The sequence below is a fragment of the Podarcis erhardii genome (assembly GCF_964252035.2).
Source record: "Podarcis erhardii genome assembly, chromosome: 15".
Classification (NCBI taxonomy): domain Eukaryota; kingdom Metazoa; phylum Chordata; class Lepidosauria; order Squamata; family Lacertidae; genus Podarcis; species Podarcis erhardii.
The window spans coordinates 27161188-27188005 of NC_138505.1; the positions used below are offsets into that span (position 1 = coordinate 27161188).

Genomic DNA, 26818 nt, shown 5'->3' on the forward strand with positions numbered 1-26818 from the left:
GGAATGAACTGAATAAGCATCCTTCTGCACCTTGGCAGCCTCCAGCAGCCTTTGGACTACAATTCCCATCAGCCCCAGCAGCGCCCTGCCACTGTACTGGCTGGGGGCCAATGCGAGTTGGTAGGTCCAAAGGAACTGGAGGCTGCCAGGGTTGGGGATGGCTGGCATACAGGAATATGGCAAGTGCAGGGGAGAAACCACCATTTTTTAAAAAAAAAATGGTGTTTCAACAAATACAGTGGTACCTCGGATTACATACGCTTCAGGTTACATACACTTCAGGTTACAGACTCCGCCAACCCAGAAATATTACCTCGGGTTAAGAACTTTGCTTCAGGATGAGAACAGAAATCGTGCTCCGGCGGCGCAGCAGCAGCAGGAGGCCCCATTAGCTAAAGTGGTGCTTCAGGTTAAGAACAGTTTCAGGTTAAGAACGGACTCCGGAATGAATTAAGTACTTAACCCGATGTACCACTGTACCAAAAAACCCCGGAACCATTAAGCACTTATCCAGCAATACATCTGATGGTGTTTGTTCTGTCCATTGCCTTTAGATGTAATCTTTTTTAAAAAAAGTATTTTTATTAGCAATTTCAATATAACAACTTATCAAAACATATCATATTCATTATTTTCCCCCTTCCCCCCCAAACCCTTCCTGCCCTCCCCCAGAGACCTCCCTCAGCTCCTCTCTCTGATTTCTCAACACATATTATTTTCTGCATACTGTAAAATTGTCTATATCCTTATATTCTCTTTCTACCATGTTAGTGTTATGGAAAAATCTAGATGTGAGGCTGTTCAGTCACCCAGCTTGTCGGGCAGAGCCCACGGGTCCCTGCAGAATAAAGGAGTCCAGCCACCAACCAGAGCAAATTGCTGAAGATCCGAGTTTATCGCGCAACAGATTCAAAAGGAGATTGAACCCAGAGGATGGGGTGACAAGGACTTTTAAACCTTTCCCACCATATCCCAGAATACAGTTCGTAGAGCATCATTGCTACATCACTGACATGTCATACATCATTGCTACATCACTGACATGTCACAAAAGGGGAGGGTTACACATGATTAGCATAGACTGATGTGTCAGGGCAACACACAAGGATAAGATTAGCATAGACAAATATGTCTTAAGTACCCACCACCCAAAAGTACAATAGAACTTCCTTTGCATGTCGGAGCCTAAGGCAAGTCAAGTGATGAGATCTGGCTTCCCTTGGCTAACAATGAGCCCAGCAATTGTCAACTCTGCGAACTTCCTGGAGTCCTTTTTCAAGGGGAAAATAGCTTTGGAATGGAGGAAACTGGCAAAGGAGTTGATTTTATATTATTTTTATAGCTAGGTAACTTCCCTGTGCTGTCTAGTTGAAAGGGTACATTCAGGTACAATATTTGTAACATTTAACAACCTGTAACTTCTGTAACAGTTAGCAATCAATAAATTTGTGTATGTTTATTCAAAACCTGCCAAAGAGTCCAATTCATTTTCTTGTTTTTTTTGTTTAAGTAATTTGTAAAAAGTTCCCATTCTTCTTTAAAGTCACAGTCGTCCTTATCTCGCAGATTGTATGTCAATTTGGCTAGTTCTGCATAGTTCATCAATTTCTCTTGCCACTGTTCTTTTGTCGGGGTTTCCTCATTCTTCCATCCTTGTACAATCAAGACTCTTGCGACTTTAGACATAATCTTACACATTCAGTGTTCAAACATATTACTTAACATAACCTCTCCACTGAGCGGTTGATATAACAAGGTCTTGATTTGGGTCATTAACACAGTTAAAGAAAGGGGTCCACGTTTCTTGGAAGGTATCTCTTTTCATTATGCCTTTAATTGCCCTTCTGTTGTCTGCTGAGATGCTCAGACAGTGCTGTATCCCATATATTATTTCCCCATACTTTTAGGGGTGTATTTCAGACTGGTTCTTCTGTGGTTGAGTTATCGCTAATTGTGCTGTGGTCAGTAAGAAGCCTACTAGTTCTCTGTGTTGCGAGGTGGAGCCCAAGTCTATGTCTAAAGATAGTGGTGCTGAGGCTGGATTTGGAGAAAGAAGCTGGCTTGTAATTGTGGATATCATGGAGATTACTTTCCACAGCTTTCCAACATAAAGGGGAAAGGGAGGGATTAATCTTTGCCGGCTCAACTGGCATCCAGTGAAGAAGGCCTCCTGTAAGCAAGCAGAGATGGTTTAAAGGGGAGATGGTGATCCAGATACCCAGCAGGGGGATACTGTAGATAGTTTTCACTCAGGTCCACATATGCAAATAAGGGATTGAAAGTGTGGTTCAGTGATTGGATAGTTACAGAAAGTGGTTACTGTTGCGTTGTAGTGGAGCTCTATATAAGCAGGCTGGCTGAACCCTTCAGTTCAGTTCTGTTCTGGCCTGTGAATAAACAATAGCTGCTTGAAGAATCGCTGTGTCGTCTGATATGTTCACCCACAACTTAACACCTCCCATTAGGGATCTTTGTTTTGGTGGCCTATTTCTGATTCCCATACAATTCGGGGGCCTCCAACAGCCCCGGCTTCCTGATCTAATAGATAGCTTTTTATTAGGGAAGCATCACTCTTCAGGTCATAAGCTGGCCTGTTGCACAAGCATTCAAACAAGCTAAGTGTGTGTAGTAGGCCCTCTCTCCTGCATTCCAAATGAAGCACAAAACAATGAGTCTTTTAATTTACTTTGTATTTCCTCTTTGGAAATTGCTTTCCCTCTGGGAAGCAGGTCAAAAACAGTGTAAATTCCCATGGCTTCCCAGGCCTTGAATTGTTGATACTTGTCTGTGTGTCTGAAAGCTGGGTGATCCAGGATAGGGACCAATGGCGAAGGGTTGAGGCCAGTGTTTCACTCCATGTTCTCCCCACCAACAGTACTGATCTTGTCAATGGATTGTCTATTTTCCTTACCTGCTTTGAGGATAAACGTTGGCCTCTCATTGAAAACATGTGGAAGGGACAATCTCAAGTTGGACCCAACGGTCCTCTGTTCTTCCCCTGACCAACAGAATCAAAGATTTGATTTGTAAAGCAACATAATAATTAATTAATAATTAAATAATTAAGTAGGCATTCAGGCATGCTTGTTACTGGTGCAGATCACCAAAATGTTTGTGAGGGGCAGAGAGGGGAGTTTTATGTAGCTAATGGACTCCCATGCCCTCCAACGTTTCTCCGATGAAAATAGGGACATCCCATTCCACAATGATAATTTTACTATTTATACCCAACACATCTTACTGGGTTGCCCCAGCCGCTCTGGGCAGCTTCCAACATATACAATATAAACATAATAAAACATTAAACGTTTTTAAAAAAACTTCTCCTTACAGGATTGCCTTCACATGGCTCGGGGGTTGGATAACTCCATACCCTCCAACATTTCTCCTTTTTTAAAATAGATTTTTAATTAGTTTTTAACATACCATTTTCAACTAATTAAGCATACTTTTACATCTTATACTATTTTTTGGACTTCCATCAATCACGTCTGAAAACTTTCCAATCTATTCACTTAATATACATTTCTTACTTTCACTATTACCTTTAAATTTCCTAACTAAAATCTCTCTCCTTTCTCTATTTTGCAATATTTCATATATTTCTCCTAACAAATCTTCCTGTAGTCCTACTAACATACGGTGATTTGTTGATTACAGTTGCTCTTCAAATAATTACCCTCCAACATTTCTCCAATGAAAATAGGGCATTCCTAACATACCCTCCAATATCTATCTAATGAAAATAGGGACATCCTAAGGAAATGCGGGACATTCCAGGATCAAATCAGAAACTGGGACAGCCTCTCTAAATCAGGGATGTCCCTGGAAAATAGAGAAACTTGGAGAGTCTGGCCTCCAAACCAACTGCTGTCTGCATCTATAGCAGTGGCAAAGAGGCACACCCCCCCCGGGGGGGGGGGATGGCTTGGCATCATCCTGTCCATGCACAGCCTTCACTTCCTGTTCTCTGACCAACTGCCTCTAACTGTCACCCCAAACACCCAGAGCTTCCAGCTGCTCCCTGTTTGGCTGTCTATCTCTCTTGGAGGGCAGAATCACAGTATCCTGGAAACATTCTTCCTACTCTCAGGCCTTGGGGGGTCCTCCAGTTCCTGCCTGTGAGGTGACAACAGATTGAGCCATCGGTGGCCAATTTAGCCAGCGAGACTCTGCAGGCTCCAAGTCTGTGAGCCTTAATCACGATTTTAAAAGGAAGTGTCAACTTGAAAGATCAGCAGGTCAGTAAATCCTTCCACACCAAATGTTAGTTTTGTGGTAGGAGTGGAAAGCTTTGGGTTTATGGATTTGTCCAGAGAGATAAAACAATCAATTTTAATCTGAGATAAAGGCAGGAATCTTAATGTCAGGAATGTGTTGGTACCTAGACCGTATCGTAATGCTGTTTGTTGCCAAATGGCCAGGAAAACCCAGGCCAGACTGCACTTGTATCTTTAACAGCAGCTTCTCAAAAAACAAAACAAAGCAGAAAAAACACCCCAATGACTGCAGCAATCTGCAGTTAAGGAGATGTGAAGATAAACATTCTCATCCAATGATGTCTGCATGTCCAGCTGAGGCTCCAATACTTTGGCCACCTCATGAGAAGAGAAAACTCCCTGGAAGAGACCCTGATGTTGGGAAAGATTGAGGGCACAAGGGGGACGACAGAGGATGAGATGGTTGGACAGTGTTCTCGAACATGAGTTTGACCAAACTGCGGGAGGCAGTGGAAGACAGGAGTGCCTGGGTCCATGGGGTCACGAAGAGGTGGACACGACTAAACAACTAAACAACAACAGGGTTGCCAACTGTTTTCCTCTGACCTTGCTCTTGTGCCTTTGGCAGCTGTACCATTAAGCCAGCAGAAGACATTCTGTCAGGCATGGAGCTAGATTTAGTGGTGGGAGAAGCTTCACTGGCTTGATCTTTCCCTGCTCTGCAGCCTTTTAAAGGAATTGGAGCCCTGTCAAGAAAAAATGTTGGCAACCCTTGTTCCAGTGGAAGAGTACTGGATGTAAACAAAAAACCCAAACCCTCTGTCTTTTTGGGTGGTGTGGATGAATGAAGTGAATGAGGCTGGCATTTTGAAGCAAAGCACCGAACAGTGTCCCCTGCCCAGCCCAGCCCCAAATCAAGGTGCCACAGTACCCAGGTTCAGTCTAGTTATTTTGCCATCTGAGAAAAATTATTCCACAAGGGCCCCTCCCACTCCCTGGCAGTAAAAATGCAATAATAAAAAATTCAGTTAATGCAATAATTATGCATGAAGTGACTGGTGATTTGCTTCCTAACCCAAATCAGATGTCTGAGGAGGCTTTCACACTTCCCTAAGGGTAGGGCCAGGATGCAGGTGGCGCTGTGGGTTAAACCACAGAGCCTAGGACTTGCTGATCAGAAAGTTGGCAGTTCGAATCCCCGTGACGGGGTGAGCTCCCGTTGCTCAATCCCTGCTCCTGCCAACCTAGCAGTTCGAAAGCACGTCAAAGTGCAAGTAGATAAATAGGCACCGCTCTGGCGGGAAGGTAAACGGCATTTCCGTGCACTGCTCTGGTTCGCCAGAAGCGGCTTAGTCATGCTGGCCACATGACCTGGAAGCCGTACGCCAGCTCCCTCGGCCAATAAAGCGAGATGAGTGCCGCAACCCCAGAGTCGGTCACGACTGGACCTAATGGTCAGGGGTCCCTTTACCATTTACCTTTAAGGGTAGGGCCAACCCTGCCAACACACCATACATTTAAAACAAATCCCGGGAACTGCAGTTTGCAAAGTGTGCTGGGAAATGTAGTTCTGCGGGGAATTCCTTGGGGAAAGCTGGGTGCTTTAAACACAAGGTTCTTGTGCAGAGTGCATACCACAAGCAAACACTTCTTCTCAAAGCACCATCCTGTGTAAGGGTGTGCTGAGAGGCACTTATTGTTCATGTGTTTGGGGTTACAGTCTTGGTGAAGTGAGGGGAATTTTTCTGCATTTGGCATTCTGTTGTTAATCCAGCTGCTTCCCTGTTCAGCTGCCAGCTTAAATGTACCCTGGCCAAGGTAAGCAGTCTTTGGTAAGAAAATCCAAAAGAATGGGGAAAACCTTTCCCCAAAACTAGCAGGGAGGAGAAAAAGCCTGTGCAATAGTAGCTAGACACGTTTTCTTTCCAATTCATAAATCTGCACAACAAAGTCTCCTCCCTGGCAGGTGAGATTTATTTCCGTAACTCTTTTTATTAAGAAAAACAACCACCGTAGTTCTCCTCACCCCTTTCAATTTCACACTTCAGACCTGGAAAGTGTCTCCTTTAAAACAGACATAATCTATTAGATACGTCACAACCATTTCAATTCGTTTGCATGTGGGCTTCGTGTACAAGACCTGCTTAAAACACATCAAGGCTGTTGTTTTTCTCAGTTCGGATTGAAGCTGGTTTGGGGAGTAAATGCATCATCAGCGCACAGAATTTCTGAAGAAACAACAGATTTGGATTAGTGTGGATCATGCCCTGTTTACTCTGCTTCTCAAACCAGCAGCGGGAGAACTCTATATGCAGAGTGGATGAGAAGTGTGGACACAGCAGCAGCATGGGTTTCTGAATGGATTTTTTCCTAGGAATTGTTTCAAAGCCCCCTGTAGAGCCACAGACCTTTGACTCTCCCCCTTCCTCCTGCCATGTGTTGCATCTAAGATGTGGCTCCCATGATCCCTTGCAAGGGCCGCAGGGGATTCTGGGACACAACTCTTGGGTCTTGCTTCCCATTTAAGACTTTCCATGCTGCCACAAATCATGGGAGTATTTGTGTATCTATCTTGCATATTCACCACCACACATTTTTGTGGTTTACAGTGGTACCTCGGGTTAAGTACTTAATTTGTTCCGGAGGTCCGTTCTTAACCTGAAACTGTTCTTAACCTGAAGCGCCACTTTAGTTAATGGGGCCTCCTGCTGCTGCCGCGCCACCGGAGCACAATTTCTGTTCTCATCCTGAAGCAAAGTTCTTAACCTGAAGCACTATTTCTGGGTTAGTGGAGTCTGTAACCTGAAGCGTATGTAACCTGAAGCGTATGTAACCCGAGGTACCACTGTATTGGCAAACTTTACCCCTCTCATATCTCAGACTTTTGAGAAGAATCAGTTTGGGGGTTTTGTCTGGAGTTCAAGGAACATCAAATGGGGACATCAAAAGTTTTTCCAAGTTGGCGAAGGACATGCTAAGTCAGGCAATTGGTCCATCTAGCTTACATTGTCTGCACCGATGGGCAGAATTTAGGGTTTCTGGTAGGGAGTCTCTCCTTGCCCTACCTGGAGAGGCCATTTGGGATTGAACCTGCCACCTTCTGCATGCCAAGCAGATGCTTAGCCATTGAGCTAAGGCCCTTGGCCATACTGAGCCACACAATTGGTCCATCTAACTCAGCATTGTCTATGCTAACTGGCAGGCAGCATCTGTCCAGGGTCCAGGCAGGGAGTTTTCCCCCAGCCGTACCTGGAGGTGTCAGGAGTTGACCTTGGCACCTTCTGCATGCCAAGCAGATGCTCTGACTCCTTCCCACCTTGTAAGTGTTGCCCTCTGTGGCTCTCTCCATCTCCTTGGAGGAATCAATTAACATGTCTTCCTCTTCTTTTTTCCTGCTTCCCTTGGGTGGTGCCAGGGTCTAGTCTCTCCTCCAGCTGGGAGCCATGAAGACTGACGACACGTCGCAGCAGGAATGCCACACCTAACATCCTGGGGTGTCCCCAAAGCTCACAGCCCTCCTTCTCCCCCTCTCCCGAATTCTGGGCGATTTGTGGATGCTTCTGCACCAAGATTGGACCAGCCAGTCTGGAAGAACCGCTTCAGCCTGGGCTCTGGGTTCCTTGAGCAGGGCTGGAGTCAAACCCCTCCTTCTTCCGCTGCCTCCTGCCAAACCACCTGCTCCAGGGCTACAAAAGCCTTAAGCACCTCTTTCTGCACGACCCAGGAAGACAGGGCTTGCTCCTGGCAGCCTCCAGAGAGGAGGGAAGCAGCCACCCTTGGTGATCACAGCAGGCCATGCCAGCACGGAGCCACGCCTGTTAGAAGGACTTCAGGCATCCCAAGGAGAGAGGGAGAGGGAGCAGAGATCTCGGTTACACATTAGACATCGTGGAAGCCCAGGGAGACCCACGCAAGCTTATCATTAACTTGGCGCTGCCAGGCGATATAAAGCCGAGAGCAAGAGAAGGGCAAGAGGACCCAAAGCGGCAGGATGGCAACCACACCGACAACCGCGGCCATGACCACGGCAGCCCCGGACGAGGGGCTGGCCATCAACAACCCTGCAGACATCTCTGTCATTGTCCTTTACTTCTTGATAGTGCTGGCGGTGGGAATATGGGTAGGTCTCGTTGACTTTTCTCGTGTGTGTTTTATTTGGTCATCCAACATCTTGCTTAAGAGACCTCAGAGGAAGGAGAGCCCACCACCACCTGAGTTTCTACTGCATTTGCAATTATATGCCACCTTTTCCTCCAAGGAGCTCAAGAGGGTGTCCCATGGCTCTCCCCCTCCTCATTTGTCCTCACAACAACCCTGTGAGGGAGGTTAGGCCAAGAGGCAGTATCCGGCCCTCAAGGTCGGCTTCATGGCTGAGTGGGGATTCGAACCCTGGTCTCCCAGGTCCTACTCTGACACTCTAACCACGATGCCACACAGGTGTAGTGCCACCAGCATCGTTGCTGGACACCAGGAATCTCTGGGGCAGAAAGTGGAAGGTGGGAAGAAATTGCTTTTTTGTTTGGTTTTTTGGAGGGGTGGATTTGACATGTAAAATTAGAGGTGCTTCAAGGTTGCCACCTTGCATTCCTGGCAGGTGCTTCCAGATGGGTGCTTATTATGGAGTGGGTCTACATCATGGGTAGGCAAACTAAGGTCTGGGGGGCGGATCCGGCCCAATCGCCTTTTCAGTCCTGCCCACGGACGGTCTGGGAATCAGCGTGTTTTTACATGAGTAGAATGTGTTCTTTTATTTTAAATGCATCTCTGGCTTATTTGTGGGGCCTGCCTGGTGTTTTTACATGAGTAGAATGTGTGCTTTTATTTAAAATGCATCTCTGGCTTATTTGTGGGGCATAGGAATTTGTTCATTCCCCCCCCCCCAAAAAAAAATAGTCCGGCCCTCCCACAAGGTCTGAGGGACAGTGGACCGGCCCCCTGCTGAAAAAGTTTGCTGACCCCTGGTCTACATTGACCTCAGAATACCAGCTTGTGTTTCACATCCCTTTAAACCAGATTTTCCTTTTCTGGAGCAAACCTGATAAGTTTAAAAAACACAAGCCTCTGCTTTGTCACCAAGGTGTGTGTGTATGAAATCTCCTCTCCCTGCTTGTAGGGTTAACCCCTTCCTCGCAGGGCAAGAGGTCAGGGTTGCCCGAGGTGGGGATGAAGGAAATGGAGTCACCAGAAAGTGGCTGAGGGCCAAAATGTCTGAGAGAGGCCTCAGGAAAGAGCAGGGAGGGTGAGATGGGAGGCTGAGGACAGCAATAGGAAAAGATGCAGCAAGGGAGGCTGGTCAGAAGCGGCAATGCCAGCTGCTGGAAACCTCAGGAGAGGAGAGGGCTCCTGTTCTCAGGCCCTGCTTTTGGGCTTTCCAGAGACACTTGTTTATTGCATTTAAATCCCACCTTCTTCTCCAAGGAGCAGTAGGTGGCAGGTATGATTCTTCCCCCATTCAATCCCCTGGTTGGCAGGTTAGACTGAGAGGCTGCGACCGGCCCCCAAGGTCACACTGAGTGAGCCTTGGGAAGATTTGAACTCTGGTTTCCCAGCTCCTAGTCTGACGCTCTAACCACTACACCACACTGCCTCTCACATTGGCATCTGCCCCAGCAGCCTTTTCTTCTTCCCAGATGGGGCACTGCCCCACTAGCCTCCTCCTGTCCTTAGCCAGCCCCCCCCCCAACTGCCTGCCTCCTTCCTTACACCCAGGCTACAGCCTGTCAGTTTCCTCCTCTTCCTCAGTTTTAGAGTTGCCCCTTGTAGAGGAGGGAGGAGGGGGAATCCTAGCATTGTAGAGTTGGAAGGGACCCCGAGGGTCATCTAGTCTAACCCCCTGCAATGCAGGAATCCCCACACGCAGCCGCCACCCAGTTTGAAACTATACCGGACTCGGCTTGGCTTTGCAAATGTGCTAGCAGTTTTATTGCTGCACCCTTCAGCTTAGGAAGAGAATGGGACAAGACAAGAAGGACCTGGTTTTGCTTCTGCTGCCAGTCTCCTGTGCCCTAGCAGTCCAAAGGGATACATCAGCCGCCACTCGATAGAGCGATGTTGTTTGGAGGTGATGGAAGAGAGCAGCCTGGCCTGGCCAGAGCTCCCAGGAAGGCTGTGGGTGTGCAGCGATTTTAAACTTTCTGACCATTTGGAATCTGCACCCGAGGGAGAAGCAGCAAGTGTGATCTGTCCCAAGGTTCTGCACCAAGAGGTGCCCTGATGGCTTTGCTGCCCTCCAGAGACTGCAGCATGCAGCGGTAGCTCCCTGGCAGTGTCTGCGCTTGGGCTTGGGCAGCTCAGCTGAACCCATTCAAAGTTTTCCCTAGCCAGGGCAAATGGAAGCATGTCTGCAACCTAGGTTTAACTGCATCAGGGTGGCTGAGAGGTCTCATGGCCAGGGTGGGGGGAAAGGTGGCTAGATGAGTTTTTTTATGGCAGCAGAAAGAGTGACAAGAAGGGGAATAGCTCAATTTTTGCCACAAAGGGTGCTTCTGACTCCTTATTGCAGGCTCCTTAATGCTTGCAGCTATTTTAGCAGAGATACAACAGGCACTCTGCACATGTTCAGTGGCAACACTCACCTTGATTACTTATTCAGGGCATGTGTGGATGAGAAATGGAAGCTAGCGCCACAGGCTTAAACAGAACAGATGTATAACTTTGCAATCAATTAATGTATTTGAACAGCCGCTCCCTCTCCCCAGAGAGCTGTACTTCAGGGAGAACGATGAGCAGAGAGTTGACATCACCTTCCCAAACTAAAATTATCAGGATTCTTTGCTGGTGGTATTAAACTGATACTCATTTATAATGTTGATGAATGGTGTATAGCAAGCTTTCAAGGACTGGGCAAATTCCCTTTTTTTGCAGGGGATGGGAGGACCAGTTCCTGACTGTTATATGCAGTGAAGGGCCATTATTTCCCTGAGGACTTTCCTCCTTTTATCCTCACAACAACCTGTGAAGTAGGTTAGGCTGAGAGGCAGTTCCTGGCCCAAAGCCACACTCAGGGAGCTTCATGCCCAAGAGGGGATTCGAACCCTGTTCTTACCCTGGTCTTAATGCAGCATTTTAACTGCACTGCCTCTCAAAGTAGGGTTGCCAACGCTTTTCCTGCCTCTGCTCTTGTGCCTGGCAGAAGGTTTTATCATTTTTCTCCTTGCCCGATGCACAGAAAACCTTCCATTCTTATGATTTGCAAATTAATAATAATATCACACCCTTGCACTGAAAAATTCCCAGAGCAGCTGTGTAATAATGCACCAGGTGATGCCTTTCCTGGGCTGTAGAGAAATGAAAAGAGCTTCACCTGTGAAACATTTGTCTGATGGGCAACCCTTATAAAGTTTCAGAAGCAGAACCAGTGGAAGGAGGTGCAGGAGCCAAGTTGACTTGATGACTGGCTCCCCAGGACCTGGGTGGGGCACGTCAGGGTGTCTGATTCTGGCAGCGTGTGGCAATGCCTTCCAGGGTCCTTGTGCTTTCTGAACTCTTTCAGAGCTGTGCAGAAGTCCAGAAGAGCCTCAAAGAGCCCAGGACTCCCCTCTCTGAAGCAACCTTCTCTAGTCTGGAGTACCTTCAGATGTTTTGGACTACAATTCCCATCAGCCTTGGCATCCCATGGCTATCCAGGAGTTGTTTTTCAAAGCATCTGGGCAAGGCTGCTCTTAAGGAAGATGGGCAGGTGTCAGGAGGGATGGGCTAAAAACCCAAGGAGGGTTTTGAATACAAAACCACTGAGAAAACTGCAAGGCAAGACTGTGCTTGCTGGCTTGATTTTGTCTGAGGTCAAAGAGAGTCTCATTGTACCAGGAAGCCAGGGTGCCTGTTCCCTTGCCCTGGCTGCCCCCACTCCACACTTAACATCTACCTGGTTATGCAGATGCCAGTGTGAGAGTAGGCTTCTTGCATTCCAAAGCAGGAACGGGCAGAACATGCGGGTCAAGTTATATATATATATCACCAGGAAATACGGAGTGCTAGAAAATCCCATTGCTCTTGCAAGGGGAATGGCTTGCCTTTTCTCTCTCTTCCAGAAACCATGAGGTCTAGAGGCATGCTTGCTCTTTTTAAAATGAAGAGAAAGCGAGGCTCTCCACAGGAGGTAGCCGTTTCTGAGGTGGAAAGCCACATTTCACAACTCGGATCCAGCTGTTGCACAGGCTAGTGATTTATTTGGGTGTGTACTGCGTTGTGTTTGCTGGTTTCTAGGACGCGTATGGTGCTGTGGTCTAAACCACTGAGCCTCTTGGGCTTGCTGATCAGAAGGTTGGCGGTTTAAATCCCCACGATGGGGTGAGTTTCTGTGCTCTCTAGCTTTTGTCACTGTGTTCCGTTGTGCCAGAAGTGGTTTAGTCCTGCTGGCCACAGGACCCGGAAAACTGTCTGTGGACAAACGCCAGCTCCCTCAGCCTGAAAGTGAGAGGAGCATAACAACCCCATAGTTGCCTTTGACTGGACTTAACCATCCAGGGGTCCTTAACCTTTTTACCTTGCTGGTTTCTGTGGACACACAACGGCCGTGCCACAATTGTATGAGGAGCAGGAGCAGCAAAAACAGTCTTTCTGCTTGGTTGCTTTCTCTTTCCGGAAGGCTAACACCGATTCTCGTCTCCCATTTGCAGTGCAGAATGAAAGATGGGCTCAAGGCATGCTATGGGTCTGCCCAGGTGGGGCAGGGCACCCTATGCCAAAGAGCCACATCGAGCACCAGGCTAGGTAGACCAGTTGCTCAGAATCTGTTGAAGGCATTTTCCTATGTGCATGGGCAAATGCCAACAGTCCCCCGAGGAATTTTGTGAAGATGTAGATGCATAAACACACACACACATACACACACGTTTGTAACAAATATTATTCTTTATTGAATTATTGCTAGAATGTATGCCCTGTCCTTCCAGGGCACCAAACAGACACACTATTTAAAAGCAAAAACAGTCTGAAACACTGAAAGCATTCTAAAAACAATTACAATTAAGAACATCTCAAAGCAGTTTCAGTTCAAATGGAACATACTTTGTTCTCCACTTTGGGGGCACGAAGCCATGACCATCATTTACGCCGGTGTTTCCCAAACTTGGGTTTTCAGCTGCTAGCTAGGGATGATGGGAGTTGTAGTCCAAAAACAGCTGGGAAATTTGGGAAACCTCCTGGTTTAGGTGATCGTCAATGTTCCTTGGCGGATCTCTGAGTTTTGAGACATTTCAAGGCCATCCAACAAACACATCTCTGGTCCGTAGGAAGTGCCATAATGTAGATTAAATGACATTTTTTATTTTAAAAATGATGCAAGACATGGCCTGCCCGGAGTAGCCCCTTCCCTGCCCATATGACTATGCAGTGTAAGGGGTTAGGCTAGATGACCCATGGGCCCCTTCCAACGCTTCAATTCTATGACTGTGCCATGCCCTATAGTGCATGGTGGGTGTAAACAGAGAGACTGTTATGCCAACCTCTGCCAGCCTGGTGGTGCCCTCCAGATTCTTTGGACCACAACTCTCTCCAGTCCCAGCCAACATGGGGAAACGGCGCTGGGTCTGAGCACACCTATGTTGGCTGATGGCAGCTTTAGTCCAAAGCACTTGGAGGGAGCCCCGCCAGGCCCCGGTGACGACTGCCCAGCCAGCGGCAGTTCTGTATGACACTTGGGTTGGGCAGCCGTGGAGGGTGGTGCCAGGAGGCACTGCCAGTCTGGACAAGCCTCAGGTGGCACGTTGCTCACGGACGACGTTCTCATTCATTTACCCCCATCATGGTTTCATTGGGAAAGGCTTGGCGAAAGGCCAAGTCTGTTGCCACTGAAACAATGGTGAGCCTTGATTGTGCCTAATAAATCTGTGCCACGAATGAACATGAATATAATCGCTGTCAAGTTGCCGGCAGTGCTTCTGGGATGGTGCTGCATAAACAGCAGCTCGGGGATGCCAGTTTGTTTGTTTGGTGAAGCATCAGAGGGATAACTGAATGCCAGGCTTTCTCCTTCTGGATCTGACTCCATTCCGAATCCTGCTCCCAACATTTCTGTTCCATTGTTCATGGGAGCAGTGCTTTTTTCTGGGGTGGGGGGGACGCAGGGGTACGCATACCCCTAAACATTTGGTGAATCTTTGTACTTTTCTCCATGTACACTGGTACCTCGGGTTAAGAACTTAATTTGTTCTGGAGGTCCATTCTTAACCTGAAACTGTTCTTAACCTGAAGCACCACTTTAGCTAATGGGGCCTCCCGCTGCCGCTACACCTCCGCTGTGCGATTTCTGTTCTCATCCTGAAGCAAAGTTTTTAACCTGAGGCACTATTTCTGGGTTAGCGGAGTCCGTAACCTGAAGCGTCTGTAACCTGAAGCGTCTGTAACCCGAAGTACCACTGTTACTGTGTTTATTTCCCACGATTTGAACTATAAAATGGTGATTTTCTTGAGTCAAAATGAGAGTACCCCTAAATATTTTTTTACAAAAAAATCACTGCATGGGAGGTCTTTTGCAAGCTGTTTCTGGGATGTGTCTCATGGGCCTAACACTTGGAACTCCAGAGAGATTATGAGGATAACCTGATAGTTTTATTTCTGACAGGCTTAAGACAGAATCAACTTTTCGCGGTGGATTTGTACCCGCTGGATCAATACTCCAAGCAGGCCCAATGAAATCAGCGGACAAGTTAAGGTCAAGGGGTTGCGGCCAACTGATGTTACTCCAGAGCAGACCCATTGAAATTAGGGGACCTAGATCGATCACATCCATTAATTTCAACAGGCATGCCCTGAGCATCACCAATATTGGACACAGCTCATAATCGACATAGGAGCCAATGTAGAGTGTTGGACTGTGACCTGGGAAACGGGTTCAAATCCACACTCAGTCATGTTTTCTGGGCCTGTCGCTGCCTCTTTCAGCCTAGCCTATCTCACAGGGTTGCTGTGAGGACAAGATGGGGTGGAGGGGAGCCATGTACACCGCCTTGAGCTCTTTGGAAGAAAACGTGGTCCATAAACAAAATAAGCAATGTTTTGTCAATGTTTTGATGCTCACTGACGTCAATGGATTTAAATTAGAATTAGGGTTCCTTAAACCCACTGATCTGAATGTGACCACTCACTGGATATCATCCTTTGGCCAGATGTCCTTTTCAATATATTATTAATTTATTACATTTATACCCTGACCTTCCTCCAAAAGAAGCCCAGGGCAGAAAACAATACGTGAGAAAGCAATTAAAAAAAACACCTTAAAGTCAATTCTAGTATAGAGGTGGAGTGGGAAAGATCTCTACTTAAAAGGCTGATTGGAAGAGGAAAGTCTTTGGCAGGCACCAAAAAGACAACAGGGGAGGCGCCTGTCTAATATTCATGGGGAAGAGAGTTCCAAAGGACAGGTGCCACCACACAAAAGGCTCCGTTCCTACATTGTGCAGAAGAGACCTTCCGATAAGATGGTCTCTGCGGGAGGCCCTCTCCTTGACTGGATATGTAAGGGGTGAGACGATCGTTCAGGCATCCTGGTCCCACCTTGTCCTGGGCTTTATACACCAGAACCAGTACCTTGAATTTAGTAGGTTAATGTGTTGGCGATATCCTGCCCCAGTGAGCTGCTACATTTTGCAGTATCTGCCACTTCCAGACAACCTCAAGGGCAGCCCCACAAAGAGCACATTGCAGTAATGAGCTTATCAATGCATGGGGGATAGTGGTCAGGCTATATTATATGGTTGGTAACTCTAATTGCATCTCCTCTTCTGTCTTCCTTAGGCCATGTATTCAACAAACCGTGGGACGGTTGGGGGATTCTTCTTAGCAGGCCGGAGCATGGTCTGGTGGCCGGTAAGTTGTGTCTAAAGAGCCAGCTTCCCTGAAAAACAGCCCCCTTCATTTTCCACCAAGAGGACCACAGGCTGAATCTACTCTATCTGCCCTTCCCAATTTTGCAATTTGCAGACTGAAACAGAGAACCATGTCCTCTGAAAGGGACGCTCCTCTGAATTTTGCAATGCGGTTCTCCAGACAAGTAAATGTGTACAAAATTGCATCTGCTTGGGTAAAGCGTGCATAGAACGGTATATGTTCACGAAAATAACATGAAAAAGTATAGTAGGGGGACATTGCTTTGCAAAAAATGTGTAGATTAGGCAAAATGTTGGCCATTAGGAGAAATTTGCGCGAAAATGCTGGTGAGGATTTTAAGAAAGCAAACTGATAGAGAAATATGGAGAAGAGACTGGAAAAAAACAGGAAACCAAGAGAAACTGAAATTTTGCAGTTCAAAGCAGTGTGGGGAAGGGGGAACCAGACTGGCAAAGGTTTGCCTGGGCAAAGCTTTGCTGCTGCTGGCTATTGGTGGACGGTGGAGGGGCAAGACTCTCTCTGCTCCTTTGCCCATCCTCACGGCACCAAGGCTCCTGAGGATAGACTGTGGGGGAGCAGGGCAGTGGCTGGTCTGTTGCCTGGTGCATGACTCACCTTCCAGTGAGGTGCCCAGTGAGGTGAAGAGAAAGAGCTTGTTCCTTCAGAAAGCAGAAGCTGTCCGTCTTACCTGATGCTCCCTTGGAGGGGAAAGATCTCAGGATCAAAGTAGAAAAAGGAACAGCTCATTCTTTGCCAGTGTGAGCAGGAAAGGGGGGATGAAATAAATATCTTATATATATTGTTAGAACCAGAGATCTGTTCAAGAAAATTGGAGATATGAAAGGAACATTTCGTACAAAGATTACCATAATAAAGGACAAAAGTGGAAAGGACCTAACAGAAGCAGAAGACATCAAGAAGAGGTGGCAAGAATACACAGAGGAATTGTACCAGAAAGATATAGATGTCTCGTATACCCCAGGTAGTGTGGTTGCTGACCTTGAGCCAGACATCCTGGAGAGTGAAGTCAAATGGGCCTTAGAAAGCACTGCAAATAACAAGGCCAGTGGAAGTGATGGTATTCCAGCTGAACTATTTAAAATTTTAAAAGATGATGCTGTTAAGGTGCTACACTCAATATGCCAGCAAGTTTGGAAAACTCAGCAGTGGCCAGAAGATTGGAGAAGATCAGTCTACATCCCAATCCCAAAGAAGGGCAGTGCCAAAGAATGCTCCAACTACCGCACAATTGCACTCATTTCACACGCTAGCAAGGTTATGCTTAAAATTCTACAAGGAAGGCTCAAGCAGTATGTGGACCGAGAACTCCCAGAAGTGCAAGCTGGATTTAGAAGAGGCAGAGGAACCAGAGACCAAATTGCAAACATGCGCTGGATTATGGAGAAAGCTAGAAAGTTCAAGAAAGACATCTACTTCTGCTTCATTGACTATGCAAAAGCCTTTGACTGTGTCGACCACAGCAAACTATGGCAAATTCTTAAAGAAATGGGAGTGCCTGATCACCTCATCTGTCTCCTGAGAAATCTCTATGTGGGACAAGAAGCTACAGTTAGAACTGGATATGGAACAACTGATTGGTTCAAAATTGGGAAAGGAGTACGACAAGGCTGTATTTTGTCTCTCTGCTTATTTAACTTATATGCAGAATTCATCATGCGAAAGGCTGGGCTTGATGAATCCCTAGCCGAAATTAAGATTGCCGGAAGAAATATCAACAATCTCACATATGCAGACGACACAACCTTGATGGCAGAAAGTGAGGAGGAATAAAAGAACCTTTTAATGAGGGTGAAAGAGGAGAGCGCAAAATATGGTCTGAAGCTCAACATCAAAAAAACGAAGATCATGGCCACTGGTCCCATCACCTCCTGGCAAATAGAAGGGGAAGAAATGGAGGCAGTGAGAGATTTTACTTTCTTGGGCTCCATGATCACTGCAGATGGTGACAGCAGCCACGAAATTAAAAGACGCCTGCTTCTTGGGAGAAGGGCAATGACAGGCCTAGACAGCATCTTGAGAAGTAGAGACATCACCTTGCCAACAAAGGTTCGTATAGTTAAAGCTATGGTTTTCCCAGTAGTGATGTATGGAAGTGAGAGCTGGACCATAAAGAAGGCTGATCGCTGAAAAATTGATGCTTTTGAATTATGGTGCTGGAGGAGACTCTTGAGAGTCCCATGGACTGCAAGAAGATCAAACCTATCCATTCTTAAGGAAATCAGCCCTCAGTGCTCACTGGAAGGACAGATCGTGAAGCTGAGGCTCCAGTACTTTGGCCACCTCATGAGAAGAGAAGACTCCCTGGAGAAGACCCTGATGTTGGGAAAGATGGAGGGCACAAGGAGAAGGGGGCGACAGAGGACGAGATGGTTGGATAGTGTTTTCGAGGTTACCAGCATGAGTTTGACCAAACTGCGGGAGGCAGTGGAAGACAGAGGTGCCTGGCGTTCTCTGGTCCATGGGGTCACGAAGAGTCGGACACGACTAAACAACTAAACAACAACAAATATATTGTTAAGTTGTGGGTGAACATATCAGACGATACAGCGATTCTTCAAACAGCTCTTCTTTATTCACAGGCCAGAACAGAACTGAACTGAAGGGTTCAGTCAGCCTGCTTATATAGAGCTCCAGTACAACGTAACTGTAACAATTTTCTAAAACTATCCAATCACTGAACGTCACTTTCGATCCCTTATTTGCATAACTATCTACAGTATCCCCCTGCTGGCCCAGGGTGAGAACTTCAGTACATAACATATATTTTCTTCTCACTCAACTTTTGGCCAAGTCTCATCAGTCTTATTTGTTTGCTGAAAAACAGGTTTATCATGTGTTTGTTTGTGTTAGTGTGTGTGTGTGTGTGTGTGTTGCTCTAAGTGGCTTATGTCCGGAATACGTTGGTGTAAAACAGCACCTGCAAAGCAGGCAGATTCATACAATACAAATACAAGAGCAACACATTTTAAAAGGATGAGTGGGGGGAAATTGGGGGGGGGGGGGTGGAGGTGCATTCGTGGTGGCCTGTCAACACACCATTCCTCTATTAGTTCTTCTGTGGTGTCTGCTCAATATTATTTCTGTCCAGAGGGGCCCTCTTGTACAATGGTGCAACAAAGGCTGGACAAAAAAAATAAGTTGGAATATTTGCAGCATGAAAAGGGATGGGATTTCAGCAAGCAGTGCACCAATTGCAAATGAAGCAGCCTGGCTTCCCAGAAACTACTGCAGGTGCAAATCAGTATTGAAACTGGGATTGCATATACCGTAAATGTCCCCAACACTGTTCTGTGCAAAAACTGCCCTGAATGCACAAGGAGAAGAGGTGTCTGGAGGGGCTCAAAGGCTTCACTCTGTCCCCTGTGTGACGCTGGCTCTTTTAAAATACAGTGGTACCTTGGGTTAAGTACTTAATTCGTTCCGGAGGTCCATTCTTAACCTGAAACTGTTCTTAACCTGAAGCACCACTTCCAGGGGTTCTGCTGGAGTAAGCAAGCAAGCAGGCGAGGATTCCCGAGGAAAGGAGAGAGAGGAGAAGGGGCTGAGGGAAACCTCCACAAGGGAGGGTGTCCATAAAAGGGGTGAGGGGCTGCCAGCTCTGCAGGTGAGGGGTGACATAACTGGGCACCTGAGCCCCATAGGGGAGCTCAGGGAGGGAGCCATGGACTCAAACCTCTGGGTTTGAGTGAAAACTTCTGGGTTAAGAGAAGTGTGGGAGCAAGTCTGAGAAATGGCAAAAGCTCCCCTTTTGTGCAGATGCCAGGCTATCGTGTTGTGTATGAATGCCTCGGCCTTCTCTTCGATGGATATATCCATCTGCTAGAAGTCCGTTCCAAGCAGAATTGCAGAGACATGGAATCCATTGTCAGGGAAAGCATTCCTAATTACCCGGCATTAGCCTTAATCATTAATTGAAGGGAAACTGAAAGAGAGAGAGAGAAGAAGCTGCCCTTGCCCTTCCCTATCCTGGAGGCTTAAAGATGGAGAACAAGACACTTTGCGGATTAAAATGACAGGGGAACTCCCCCACTGAATGAAGCCAGACAGGACAGTGCAGGCAAAGTGTTGCAAGCCAACTTGCCCTCACACGAACGCTGGCTCTTAAAATGGTGACAACAGCTGCCTTGTAAAGAAGCAACTCTGTCTAGGTCAACCAAGGAACAATCGCCAAATGGGTGTAGGCACAAGCTCTGCTTCCATTGCTTGTACGCTGGGTGGTGAGGCTGTGGGAGGAAATAATAAGAATAAGAATAAGAATTTATTATTTATTATTTATTATTTATTATTTATACCCCACCCATCTGGCTGGGTTTCCTCAGCCACTCTGGGCGGCTTCCCACACAATATTAAAATACAGTAATGCATCAAACATTAAAAGCTTCCCTAGACAGGGCTGCCTTCAGATGTCGTCTAAAAGTCTGGTAGTTGTTGTTCTCTTTGACATCTGGTGGGAGGGCGTTCCACAGGGCAGGTGCCACTCAGAGAAGGCACTCTGCCTGGTTCCCTGTAACCTCGCTTCTCGCAGTGAGGGAACCGCCAAAAGGCCCTCGGCGCTGGACCTCAGTGTCCAGGTAGAACGATGGGGGTGGAGACGCTCCTTCAGATATACTGGACCAAGGCCTGCAGGAGGCAAACTCCCAGGACCATTGGAGCTCCCGCAGTCCATTTTTATTCAGATGCAGGGCCTGCCCTGACAGACCGCTTGTGGCACTCAAGCCACGCTGTCTCACAGTTGGGCCGGCTGCTGGCCCTGGTTGTGGTCCAAGGACCCTGGGAGGTCCTCATGTTGCTTTCCCCTGGAAGAGGGCTAGGCATTGGGTCTAATTCTGCCTCTGGGGATGTGAGGCTGAGGTCCAAAGGTGGTGCAAAAGCAGCAGATCTATGCATTTAAACTCAGATCTTGCTGCAGTCATGTCCGATGTGTTAATGCTGCTGGAATCCATGTGGGGAATTCCAGACTCCAACCCACAAAAGTTTATGATGTGTGTCATATGGAGCCGCAAGGGATTTTGCATACCCTCCAACATTTCTCCGATGAAAATAGGGACGTCCTATTCCATAATAAATAGTAGTAATAATTTTATCATTTATACTCCGCCCATCTGACTGGGTTCTCCCCAGCCACTCTGGGCGGCTTCCAACATATATAGACACATAATAAAACATGAAACATTAAAAAAACTTCCCTATACAGGGGTGTCTTCTAAAGGTTGTGCAGTTACTTATCTCTTTGGCTCAGGGGTCATGTAATTCCATACCCTCCAATGAAAATAGGGACGTCCTAAGGAAAAGTGGGACGTTCTGGGATCAAATCAGAAACCGGGACGGCTTCTGTATATCCAGGGTTGTCCCTGGAAAATGGGGGGACTAGAAGGGTCTGGTTTTGTTGCCCCAGACCTAGGTGACTCCCAGCCCACCCTCCTCCCTCAGGCTAAAGGACATCTCTCCTTTCTGCTTCCAGATTGGTGCCTCTCTGTTTGCCAGCAACATTGGGAGCGGCCATTTTGTAGGCCTGGCCGGGACAGGGGCAGCTGCCGGGATCGCGATCGGGGGCTTTGAGTGGAACGTAAGTGCCTTTGATTCTGTGGCTTTGGAAAATGGCAGTTACCAGTTTATTTTGGGGTCCTTCACATTTTTAACCCTTCTTGTCTGGGGATGGTTTTTTCTTTTTCTTTTAAACCTGCTGATCAAAAGGGTTGCTCTTCTGGTGGGTGGGCAGGAAAATCCCGTCACATTCCTGGATTCCATGTTTTTGAGCGCATGCCATGCTGGCTTGGGGTGATGGGAGCTGTGATCCAACAATGCCTCAGGGGTCATGTCTTCATCCCTGGTTTTTGGAGAACCCAGATCAGGCCCTGATCAGGTGTGTGTGTGTGGCGTAACCAGGCTCCCCAGGGGCAAGATGTCTCCTGATGTGTTGGCATGTGTCTCAGCATCCTGCCCAGATGCACCCAACCTCAGTGGGAAAAAGATAACGCTCCATCTTTATCACTAGAGACCCCAGTGATCTCTGAGGCTAGAAAAGATTTCCACCGGCTTTGGCTGCCACGCCTGCTGCCACCATTCCTGGACCAGGGTAGCCTGATCAGAGTGGTCCATGCACTGGAGTCGCAGAATCATAGCAGAATCCTCTAGCCTTGCTTACTGTGATGCACTTTTGTGGGGCTGATGTTGGCAATCAGGGCAGAATGTGACAGCCAAGCACCCAGAGGTGGACTTAGGACAGTGTGACTGGTTCTCCCGCACCGGGCACTGAGCCAAGGGGGAACCTCCCCAGCTCTTTCCCAATGCCTAGTAAGTGTTTGCTTTGGAAGGGTCCTAAATTCCCCCACCCTCCTTCCTAAAGCCTAGTTGGTGCTTGCCCAGCTTTGGGAAGGAGATGGGAGGGTTCCAGGACCTTCCCAGAACCGTCACACCTCCTTTTCAAAGCCCAGTGCCTCACTTTACCAGCTTTGGGAAGGTGGCACGAGATCTGGGGTGTGCGTCAAGGTGCCATATTAGCGAGGCCCACCCCTGCAAGCACCACACAGCTCATAGGAAAGAGCTACACTGGCTGCCTATTTGCTACAAAGTTCAAGATCCTTTGTTAGGACTTCATGAGCCCAAAGTACCTATGGACTGCCTGATTCCTTACTCCCCACTACAGTTACTGAGATCCTCTGAAGGGCACCGCTGGCAGTCTCCCAATCTTCCTGAGGTTCGGGTGGCCTTCACTACGAACTGAGCCTTTAATGTGGTAGGGCCTGTCCTGTGGAATTCCTTGCCACCAGAAGTCATCTGGCTGGAGTTGTTCTTGTTTTCCTTCAGATTCCTTTTAAAAGTGCATTGCTCAGACAGGACTTTGGCCCATTACCACTCAGGTTTTATGGCTATGCTGCTAATGCTTTTCCTGCAAAAACCTTGTGCACCACTTTGCTACATTTTCTGTGTAAGTGCAGTCTGTAAATACTTGGATAAACTAATGCATCAACAAAAACTTTCCATGTGTTCCAGGCTCTGGTGATGGTGGTCATTCTGGGATGGATGTTTGTCCCCATCTACATCAAGGCCGGAGTAAGTCCACAATGGGGGCGATTTGGCTTCCTCATTCGCGGCTCCTGTGCTTGTCTTATTTTCTGCATATCACTGGGGGTGGGACGCCCAGGCTAAGGGAAGAGGGAAGGGGTTTGCAGGAGATCTGCCTGGCAGCGCCTGGTGTTCTCAGCAAAAGGAGCTCTCACTGGGCTGCTGGGTAATTATTGACAGGTCTCCTTTTGTGCGTTCATCCACACATCCCCAATTGCCACTGCTTCCCTTTCATGGGTAATGGCTTTGTGCGTAGTTCCTCAGCTGGGATTTGCACCTACGGTTTCTAGGGCCCACCTTTGCCAGCTTCCATATTTACTGGGAGGCTGGGCCGGGCTGGGCCGGGCCGGGCCTGGCCAGGCCATGTACCCCTGCCCCAGTGCTCTTCTGCTTCCTCTAGCTGCTCCAAACGCCTTTTCTTCCTCCTCCTTGCAGGTGGTGACAATGCCAGAGTACCTGCGGAAACGGTTTGGGGGGAAGCGCATTCAAATCTACCTTTCCGTCCTCTCTCTCTTCCTGTACATCTTCACTAAGATCTCAGTAAGTGGAACTATGGATCCAGCACCCTTTCCCTCACCCAGACTAACTTTTTACCTTTAAAGCTCTGTGTGCAAGGATGGTTTTGTTGTTGCTGTTGTCCTAGTGCATTCCTCATGGAAAACGGCATTTTACAACTTAACCAGACGCGGGTGGCGCTGTGGGTTAAACCACAGAGCCTAGGACTTGCTGATTAGAAGGTCGGCGGTTCGAATCCCCGCGACAGGGTGAGCTCTCGTTGCTCGGTCCCAGCTCCTGCCAACCTAGCAGTTCAAAAGCACGTCAAAGTGCAAGTAGATAAATAGGTACCACTCCGGCGGGAAGGTAAACGGTGTTTCCGTGCACTGCTCTGGTTCTCCAGAAGCGGCTTAGTCATGCTGGCCACATGACCTGGAAGCTGTACGCCGGTTCCCTCAGCCAATAAAGTGAGATGAGCGCTGCAACCCCAGAGTCGTCCGCGACTGGACCTAATGGTCAGGGGTTCCTTTACCTTTACCAGAGCAAACAGTCATTGTGTTTTCTATGGATTGCATTTGTTTCAATTCAGAAGTAAAATGCGGGTTTTTCCTGGGAAAGTGCCAGGAAAAAACCACACTGGGACACAAAGCTTTAAAGCACGGACCTGTGTCTGGAAAGTGTGGTGCAAAAGAAAGTGGGTGAGCCCTAGGTGTGAAGGGAAAACAACATATACGTCATATAATGTTAAACACACACCGGTTACTGCTTCTGGTTGCCCTATAAGCTCCCCATTGGAAGATTGGCTCTAGGGCATGTCTGACGTTTTGGACTACAAATCCCACCAATCCCCGCTATCATAGTTGCATGGGCTGGGGCTGGTGGCATCTGTAGTCCAAAAGCTTCTGGAAGTCACCAGGCTGGGACAGGCTGCTGTGAAGCCAGAAGAAATAATGGGAATCATGGTAAATAATGGACATCATGGGAAATAACATATCATGAGGTAAAAACCTGACAGCATCTCTTCCTGCTTGCTGTATGAAGCATTATTCAGCCTGCACACAGTAAAAACCCATTTAAAGCGCATGTCCCGTCCCCCACAAGTCCTGGGAACGGTTGTTTGTTAAGGCTTCTGAGAACTGTAGCTCCAGGAGGGGCAAGCTACAGTTCCCAGGATTCTTGGGGGGGGGGGGAAGCTTTATGCTTTAAATGTATGGCATGTCTGCAGCCTCAATAGGAAAGAGGGGCTTTTGGGATTTCACAGCCCACCAGACTGGAGGCCACAGGGGACCTTCCTTCAATCCTGCCCCCTCCTTTGCAGCTGCTGCCTGATGGGGGGTGGGGCAACCGCTGGCCAGTTCTTTCCCCGCAGTTGCCATGCAAGGCTACTCTTTGCCCTCATGGGCAACAGCTGAGAGATAATCATACAAATTAGCCCGAAAGGCCAGGCCTTTTGCCCTCCGTCTCCACCAAGGCGGCAATAATCCATCTCTATCAGGGTTACTAATTAATCTGTAATGGGGCAAGGAAAAGGTCTGCAGCAACCTGCCCCCCCCCCCCCGCCTTTCCTTGCACTTCAGCACCAGTAGCAATCTTGGCATCCTGGGACAGAAAGGAACCACTTTCTTTAAAAGTAGAAACTCACTGCAGAACCATTACTCAAGTTCTGTTTTAGAAGTTATAATTCGTTTAACTTACAGTGTTCAAAGGATTCTAGTGATTGTCCTTGCACACAACAACCTGGTAAGGTAGGTCTGTCTTATGATTTCCACTCATACTGCAGATGGCGAAACAGAGGCTGAGAGAGGGAGAGTGACTTGCCTAAAGCCATTTTGAGAATTCATGGCCTAGGAGCAGGGAACATCTCCCTTGTTTTTCAGCCTTAGCCCTCTCCTCCATCTGCAGTCGGCAGCAATAATACTGACCTACCTTGCCAGGTTGTTGTAAGGGTGTTGGGTGGTAGAATATGTGTCAACCCACAAGCAAGTCCCACTGAGTCCAATGAGGGCTTACTCCCAAGTAAAGCAGCCTGATCAGAGAGCTCGTGAATGTCGGAGCTGCTTGCTGGTGGCATCAACGTGACCTTGCTGGCAGCCACTGTTTCCAGTTGATTACCACGTGGCTCTGAGGAGGTGATTCCTGCCTAAGGTGAAGTTAAGTAGTCGGGGAGAGGCGATAAAGCCTTAATGGGGGCCGTAAAAGACACTTAATGAAGATATCAGACCCAGCCGGTTGAGCTGGATCTCCAGTGGGAAAGCCTTGGGGAGCCACCTTCTTAAAGAGCTTCAATAATGAACAGCCTGCAGGATAGTTTTTATAGTTTATGTAAGATGCGGAAACAACAGGCATCTCTTGTGCCTAAGGGTCATAAATGATCACTTGGTTTTGAGGAGGAAGCCTTTCCCAGGGAGGAAACAGATAAGGCTTTGAGGCTAGAGGCAGAAAACTGAAACATTGCCATGTGCTTGCCATACTGGTTAATGTGGGGCCTGGCTTTGGGTGTTTCCAGGCGTGGGTGTTCATACCATCACTGCCAGGTGGCCCCCTAAAGCCCAGATTCCTAGCTTTCATTTCTTTATTTTGAACTGCTCACTCCTATCCGACATTTTGCAACCGAAATGATTCATCTCTCATCACTTTGACTATGTGACACCTCTCCTCAAATCCACACCTGACATTCTTTGATTGATAAGATAGATTTTATTAAAATGTCCCCATGCTGCTGACTTTCTCTCTGCCCCTGGATCCACCCTTTCTCTCTTCTGAGTATAAATACTCAACATCAGGGGTGGATCTTCACACGGGGCGGGGGGAACGACACTATAAATAAGTCAGAAATTAAATCGTTATAACATAAGAAAAAAAACATTACGGAAAATCACTTGGATTTCTTTTTTTGCTCTCTTGCGCCAACTGGTGTTGCATGTTTATAATGCATTCAAAATGTTGTTTCTTGACTAATGTAGCTGAGTCCCAGGTTATGTTGATGCTAGCAGGCAATCAGCAGGTAACAGGGATTGCAGGACTGTAGCTCATGGTAACCCACCTCCAGGTGAGGAGGAGGTTCAACAAACTCTCTGTGTTTGTTGGTGTAACTCCTGGGAGCACTTGCAACCTGTCCCTGTGTGCACAGTTAAACTATGGAACTCATTCCTACAGGAGGCAGTGATGGCCACCAACTTAGATGGCTT

The 26818-nt window shown here is 47.6% G+C and overlaps 2 protein-coding genes and 1 long non-coding RNA gene across 4 annotated transcripts in view; 2 read left to right on the forward strand and 1 right to left on the reverse strand.

Moving 5' to 3' along the window:
- DEPDC5 (DEP domain containing 5, GATOR1 subcomplex subunit) overlaps window positions 1-26818 on the forward strand; it is a 186270-nt gene that overhangs the window by 103121 nt on the left and 56331 nt on the right. The window lies entirely within an intron of this gene.
- On the reverse strand, window positions 877-3854 carry LOC309330939. Its single transcript, XR_014151651.1, has 3 exons — window positions 3546-3854; window positions 2912-3388; window positions 877-2170 (listed from the first exon to the last, which is right to left on the reverse strand). It is a non-coding gene; the product is annotated as an uncharacterized lncRNA (long non-coding RNA).
- Window positions 4085-26818, forward strand: part of LOC309330863 (sodium/glucose cotransporter 1-like) — a 38124-nt gene continuing 15390 nt past the window's right edge. Inside the window, exons 1-6 of one of the 2 annotated variants that reach the window (XM_081842774.1) lie at window positions 4085-4241; window positions 7636-8340; window positions 15957-16028; window positions 21532-21636; window positions 23064-23123; window positions 23571-23675. In XM_081842774.1, coding sequence (XP_081698900.1) covers window positions 8212-8340; window positions 15957-16028; window positions 21532-21636; window positions 23064-23123; window positions 23571-23675 — 471 coding nt within the window. In that variant the 5' untranslated portion in view covers window positions 4085-4241; window positions 7636-8211. Of the gene's footprint in view, window positions 4242-7614; window positions 8341-15956; window positions 16029-21531; window positions 21637-23063; window positions 23124-23570; window positions 23676-26818 lie in introns of those variants that run through there. The other variant, XM_081842775.1, reaches the window with a different exon arrangement.